Source organism: Dromiciops gliroides, chromosome 2 (assembly GCF_019393635.1).
Source record: "Dromiciops gliroides isolate mDroGli1 chromosome 2, mDroGli1.pri, whole genome shotgun sequence".
Classification (NCBI taxonomy): domain Eukaryota; kingdom Metazoa; phylum Chordata; class Mammalia; order Microbiotheria; family Microbiotheriidae; genus Dromiciops; species Dromiciops gliroides.
In genome coordinates, this window is record NC_057862.1 from 284,303,223 (window position 1) to 284,310,463 (window position 7,241).

The following is a 7,241-nucleotide window of genomic DNA, read 5'->3' on the forward strand; positions in this document are numbered from 1 at the left end:
AGCCTATATAACTGTTGAGATTTGAAGAAGTTGGAATTCTAAGAAGTGAAAGTGAGGAAGGAGCATATTCCAGGAAAGGGGACCAGCAAAGGTAGAGAAGCAAGAGATGCAATACAACGTTCCATTAATAGCAAGTAAATTGGTTTAGTGGGAACAGAGAGTGAATAAAAAGGAAGAATATAAGCCTGAACAGGTAGACTGCAGTCAGATGGTGAAGAGTTTAAATGTCAAACTGAGGCATTTTTATTCTAGAGGCAAGAGGGAACTTCCAAAGGATCATAAGCAGAAGATTAGTATGGTCAGACTTTTGCTTTAGGAAGATGATTTTGGCAGCTATCTGAAGGATGGACTGGAAAAGTAAATACTAAAAAGAATCTAAATAGCAGCCTGTTATAATAAATAAACCAAGAGATGATAAGGGTCTGAACTAAGGTAGTGACTATCTGAACAGAATGGAAATCAATAAGAGATGTATTGTAAAATCAACAAGACTTCCAATTAGTTAGATACTGGGGAAGAAGGGAGAAGGAAGAGTATGGGTTGACTCTGAGTTTGGGTGACTGGAAGAATGGTGATGGTTTCCACAGAGAAATATGTGAAGGACAGGTGAGCTGGTAGGGCAGAAATGATATCTTAAGTTTTATATAGAGTTTAAGATGTCCATGGCACATTCAGTTGGAGATAACCAATAGGCAGTTGGTCATGTGGCAACTGGAACTCTTGAGATTAGGGCTGGATATATAGATCCAGGAGTAATCTGCATAGAGATGATACTGAAGCCACGGGAACTGATGAAATCATTGACAGAGAAAGAAGAGGACCCAAGATAGCCCAGGAGAACACCCATGGTTGTAGGGACAGGGCATGGATGATAATGTAGCAAAGATGACTAGGAAAAAGTGTAGGAGCCTTGAAGATATACAAGCACTTTTCTTGTTAGGTAGGAAGTATAAACAAAATTAAGTCCAGATAAGATTTAAAATGAGTTCTGATGAATCCAAGAACACTATTCTATAGCCTAAATATTTCCTATAGGACACAACACAAAGGATGGGTTAAGAATACAAAAAATAAAGTTATAAAAAACCCTAGGTTTTCTTTTAATGTGATGATATGCATTTTTGGCTTAGTAAAACAGTTTTTCATTCACAAGCCTTCTTCATTCAGTGGTCAAGATTCTTTTTTTTTTTTCCTTAATTGTCTTTCTACTCTATTTCTCCCAACCACCCCTAAAACCTTACCACATCCCTAGATTTTCTTCAGTCTGGCCATGACAAAACTGCCTCAAGCAATACTTTCTGACAAGACTTTCAAGCTAATACAAGTCACTGACTAACTTCAAGACAAGTTGAGGCATCTCAATTCTTTCATTTTGGCATTTCTATTTTTTTTCCCATAAAGACTAGTTCTCCCCATCTCACCCAGAATTGAAAGAAACTGTCCACTACTGACAGACCTAAAGTCAATGCTGATCCTCATGGGAACTCCAACCAGCTCCAATTCCCACCTGAACCAGTTTGCCCCTCCTTAGAGAACCTGTCCCCTCCACCTTCTACCAACTGGGGGCTAATCATATTAATGCTGAATTTAGTAGAGACAACTAATCAGCATAGTCCTCTGCAAATGAGAACTCCCAAGTTCTACAAGTCACCATCCTCAGCCACCTTAATCACTTAGACTACAGGCTTGTGCTACCTCACCAAGACACTTGGGCATTTCTTCACCTGAGCTGATTAAACTACACATGCCTCCTATTGGTAAAGGGTTGTCTGTGTACATTTTTCCCTAAAGGGACAAAATGTGTAATTGTAGTCAGACATTACTTGAATTAAATGTGAATTAAAAATCGGGAATGGAAGTTCTCTTTAAAAAAAAAGTAAATCTTAGGAAAGATCTCAAGATACAAAGACACTAAAATGATAATACTTCTCAAAGACTTGAAAAAAAATCAACCACCAAGACTGTAATTCATATAAAATTCCACTACTAAACTATAAGTACCATGTTCCTAAAAGCCCTCTTTGCAGCTAGCTATAAGAATTCCCAACCAGTAAGCTATCTCGTGAACATTCTGAAACAATTCCAATTCCTAATATTGAAAGACACTATAACCAATGGTAAATAATACTATACACCTTTTTTAAAGCTGGATCCATGATTTCACTGATATTGGGAACTTCAGGTGACAAAATTCCCTCTAAATATGTTGCTAAGTAACTGAATTGAAATTTTAAATCTTAGAGCCCATGGTCTAGCCTTTCAAGCCCCAACTCAAGTATAACCTCCTCTGTGAGGTTTTCCTTGACTACTTCAGAGTCGGAAGCTCTGAAAACCTCCAGATGATCAGAGACATTAATTTGAGTCTTGAACTGATGATAAAAACCATTACACCTCAAGGTGCAATTTCATCTGGATCTTAAATGTTCATGCTAGTTCTTGTATTTAAGGAAATGTGTTTCGCTCCTAAGTATAAACAACCAGACTGCAACCAGCCAATCTTCTTTCAATAAATTAACACATAGATAGCAATCATCATTAACTGTACAACACAGCTTGATAATCTTTCAGCCATGAAACCAAATGTTTTTAGTGACAAAAAAGTTTTTATCTGAATTTCAGAATTGGGACAGAATTCAGCATTCAAAGGGTTCACGGTGATTTGCATGCAAAGGTTTTAAGAGCATATCCAAATTGCTATGACTATTATATGTGCAACAAAATAGTCATTTATAAATTATTAATTAAAATTCACAACACTCCATATTTCTTAACGTTCTCAACTCCCTGCTACTCTCCTCAGCCTGGGATTCTCAATTGACTAATTTTCCTAACTTCTCAAGCCTTTATATTTGCAAATAATCATAAATTGATGCCTTCACAACGAAGGCATCTAAAACTTTAAACCACAACACTAACCAAGCATTATTGCCTTCTATATGTATGGGGAAAACAATAGGCCTGTTTTATCAAATATTTAAAAGGAGAAAATAAAGACAGAAGGAAGTAATTGCTTGTTTGAAGACAGAAATAAAGAAGTCAGTGGCCAGGGGTGGGAGTGGGGGTGAACAACAGAAGAAAAAAGCTGAAGGAAAGGAACAAAATAAACGATCCTCTAAAGTCAAAATGGGATATAAATAAGATCAAGGAAGGGAAACAAACTTCACACTCAACTACAGATTACAGCGCCACCCCCCCACCCACCCCCCTCCGTAGCCCTTTATCCTTTGTACAAGTGAATAAATAATCAGACTAACAAACTTTTTCAAAGAGAAACAATGATTTTGATAGTGGCAGTGCAAAGAGAATATTATAAATAACCAGTTTAAATTTAAGACAAGAGTACCAAGGAATAATAGGAAAAAAGATTCAGCTTTAGAAAAAAAGATATAACTATTGTGACACTGGAGAATATGAACAGATAGGTATCCAACACAGATGAGAGAATTTACAGCATGATGAAGATCAGTGAGTGTGCAAGTAGTGTCATTATTTGCACTGTTCTATTGATGTTCCTACTGCTTTTCCTTTTTATTTTCCTCATTTTACATGGGAGTTTCACTGTGAAGTGCACTCAACATTACCTACCCTGCAACAAATCCAGTATTTGTCCCTCCAAAGCAGAGGGGGCAAAGCTCAGATTTCTGCTTTTTTCTGTCCTTCAACTTCAATCACCCTGGTCCTGCACTTCAAGTGCTTGTCTTTTTTTTTCTGTCTGTCTTTCTTTTCCTTTACCAGTGCTAATTTCCTTCTCCAGTGCTGCCTATTTTAGTATTCCTCCATCCTTAAAGTAAGTACTTTGTCATCAAGGGCTGGGTTGTTGTAGGAGCAATATCTTCCATGTAGGGTAGGCTAGGTTTTTTCCCCTAAAAGACAGAGATTCCATTACTGAAATGTAACTGGTCCTGGAAGCTAAAGTTTGAGCCACTGACACAGCTTCCTAGTCACCTGCAGCATAAAAGGTCAGCCCATGAGAAGGCAGTGCTCCTCAGACTTTGGAGACAGCTCACTACTGTATAACTTACTACATTCAACACACCCCGGTGACCAGACTTGTTTCCACTCGGAAATGAAGGGAACTATGACTGAATTGCTGAGTTCTGTGATACAGCCAAGTAAACTTCCTTTTGTTAACTGTTAGATGATCTACAAGAATCTCATTTCATTTCAACCTCAAAAATGAAGCACCAGAATGGCTTGGATAAGGCCCAGCAAAAATGAATCAAAATCTCCAACAACTTAAAATTGTGAATGTCCCTTAAACTATGGGTTAAAACCCCTTATGGGGGTCGGATAACTGAATGTGGAGGTTGCAAAAAATTTGGCAACAGTAAAAGGTTATGTATACCTATTTTATATACCTATATACCCGGAGTCATATAAAAATTTCTCAGGCAAACAGGAAACTCGAGTGGGAAAAGTTTTAGAAGACATGATCTACACCACTGGAGAGAAAACCCTCCCTTCAAATCTCTCCATTCGAATTTATCTTCCACATAGCTATCAAGATAATTTTCCTAAAGTGTAGTTCTAACCTTTAACTCTGCTTACTTACCTAGCTTCAAGTTCCTTTCAGTTCCAACTAAAATCCCATCTTTTATAAGAAGCCCTTTCCAACTCTCTTAATTCTAGTACCTTCCACCTGTTAATTATTTCCTATTTATCTCATATATTTATCATATACATAGTATATATGTTTTATCATATGTGTGTGAGTATGTATGTATGCATGTATGGTCCTTTGTAGATATTTGTTTCCATACTGTCCTCCCCCATTGGATTGTAAACTCCTTAAGGCAGGTAATCTTTTGGGTCTTTTTGTATCCCCACTGGTCAGCACAGTACCTGGCACAAAGTCAGCACTTAATAAATACTGATTGATTGATATCACTTCCCTGCTGAAAAAACTTCAGCTACTCCCTATTACATCTAGCATCAAATATAACCTCTTTTTCTTGGCAATTAAATCTCTTCATGATCTATTTTTTCCAATCTATAGTCAAGCCACAGTGGTTTATTTGCTATTCTTGATGGGTGATATTGTCTCTTATATTCTTGGCACCACTAAATTCCCATTCCTATGACATGGAAGTGACCCTTGGCTCTAAAAATCTATTCAATCAGAATGTAAATTTTTCCAGTTTCCAAGCTATGTGAACCTGGTGATAGACCCTATGTAGGCTAGGCTAAAAACCAGCCTAATACAGAGAAGATGAATTTTTAAGTTAGAAAAATTTCTGAAAACCTACTGAATTAACTGAGGGTCAGGAACTTCATCACTTACTTAAACTAGAGAATCACAGATTTAAACCTGGATCTTGGAGGCAAGTTACCCCAAACCCCTCATTTTACAGAGGAGGAATGTGAGGGTCAGAGAAATGAAATGATCTGGTCCAGATCACACCTGTAGGATTTGAATTCAGGCCGATCACTTAATAAGCATTAAAAGCCTACTGTTGGTCCCTCTGCCTCTGGAGTCAGTGTCCCTTCCACTATACCACAATAGTGAAGTACACAAATTACTTCAGTAAAAAAAATCAAAAGATGGCAAAAATCAAAACATTGTCTATGGCAATGCAAATTGCACAGTAGACTCTTAGAAAACTTCGAGATTGAAGTACCTCAACTTGATTCCGTTACTTTTTAAAAACAAAACCAAAAAACTTTGAAATTTGCATTCAGGTAAAGTAGAAGGTACAACTGCCTGCAACTGATCTCTTGACAAGTTTCATCACAGCTCAAAAGTTACATAATTTAACAGAAAATGGACTGAGGTCAGTGTTTAACTAAGTTCATAAACTTGAAAATATTTTTTTAAATATTCATTTTTAAAACACTATGGGATCCTTATTTAAGTAATTACTTAATTCCAGGTTTATCTCATGTTTCATACTAATACAAGGAGTCTTAATTTTTGGTTAATTCCTTGTCACCTGCCTGCCTGGGCAATTTTATTTAGGGAGAGTATGATAATTCACCTATTCTGCTCCTCAAAACTGCAGAGGATTCCAGTAAGAAGTACATTTAGGCATTATAGAAGAATAAGGAAATGACTGGAAGAGAGCAGCAGCACTGAAAGTGAAATATCATTTACATTACAAAAGGTAACCTACAGAATTTTCTTGGATTTCAAGAAAATATTCCAAGTCGGCTACAGAGAAAGATCAGGGAGGAGTAAACCATCTAACTAAAGGTATGAAAGCACAGGAGATTCAGGAGTCGTTTCAGAACTGTGCCTTGTAGCAAATCTGGTAACGTGTACGAGAGACCCGGGGGAGCAGGTTCCTTTTGTGTTTAGTGTCTTGGGAGAACATGCAAGGTCAAGGTGTCTCCTCCAGCGGTTCCCATCTCCAAACAGATCGCACCCAAACAATCATACTCTCCCCGCTCTGACCAGACTACCCACAGTGGCCCAAAAGGCGCCCTCCTGTCACTTAGGAGCTCCGGCCACTTGACCGCCAACCGGGCACTGACGGGCCGGGCACAAGCCTCGACTACTACTTTTCAATCATTTCCACGGACGCCCGGGGTCGCGCGGGGGCTGAGGGATAGCGGGACGTCCCCAGTTATACCGGTAACGTCCGTGTCCCCCCTGAACCCAGTGTTTGTTGCCCTTTGAAAAGTTGTTGGGATACGCCGGCCAAGCTCCCCACTCCTCGTCACCCCCCGCCCCGCCCCGCGCAGCTTCCTGCCCCGGCGGTCCCGGGGAGAGGCAAGGGGGGCCGAGAAGCCGGGGCTCGCTCACCTCCGGAGTCCTCTCGGGGGGCTTTTTCCTCAGAGCCTGCTTGGCGCTGGGGTCCACGGGGGAGTGCATTCTCTCTCGGGGCGCGCGGGCTCCGGGGCGCGTCGCGAGGACCCAGCCTTGGGGGTCCGGAGCTCGTTGGGGGCCGACGGCGGCAGCCGGGGGCGTCCGCCTTCCGCAGCCCACGCGGCGTCAGCCCCTCAGCCCGGAGGGGCCCGCGGCGGAGCCCGGCGGCTCATGGTCCTGGACACGGCGGCGCGGCTGGAGCCGGGGCCGCCGCGAACCCAAAAGTCTGCGCGGGGGCGGTGAGCGGAGCTGGCGCCCGGGACGGGCGCGTCCGGTCCCTTCCCGCCCAGGCCGAGCTGGGGCCTCCGCAACTTGCTGCTAGTCCCGGCTAAGGAGTGAGTCCGCTCCGCCAATGCCGCCTCACAACCCCGTCCCGCTCCCCCCCAAACACTATACGCGGCCGCGCGCGCGCCCACCTCGCCGAAGCTGGTGGCCG

The 7,241-nt window shown here is 41.4% G+C and overlaps 1 protein-coding gene across 10 annotated transcripts in view; it reads right to left on the reverse strand.

Moving 5' to 3' along the window:
* RAPGEF6 (Rap guanine nucleotide exchange factor 6) overlaps positions 1–6,867 on the reverse strand; it is a 210,147-nt gene extending 203,280 nt beyond the window's left edge. For all 10 annotated transcript variants that reach the window (XM_043990166.1, XM_043990162.1, XM_043990171.1 and 7 more), the window contains exon 1: positions 6,743–6,867. In XM_043990166.1, coding sequence (XP_043846101.1) covers positions 6,743–6,811 — 69 coding nt within the window. In that variant the 5' untranslated portion in view covers positions 6,812–6,867. The remainder of the gene's footprint in view (positions 1–6,742) is intronic.
* Between the last annotated feature and the right edge of the window lie 374 nt (positions 6,868–7,241).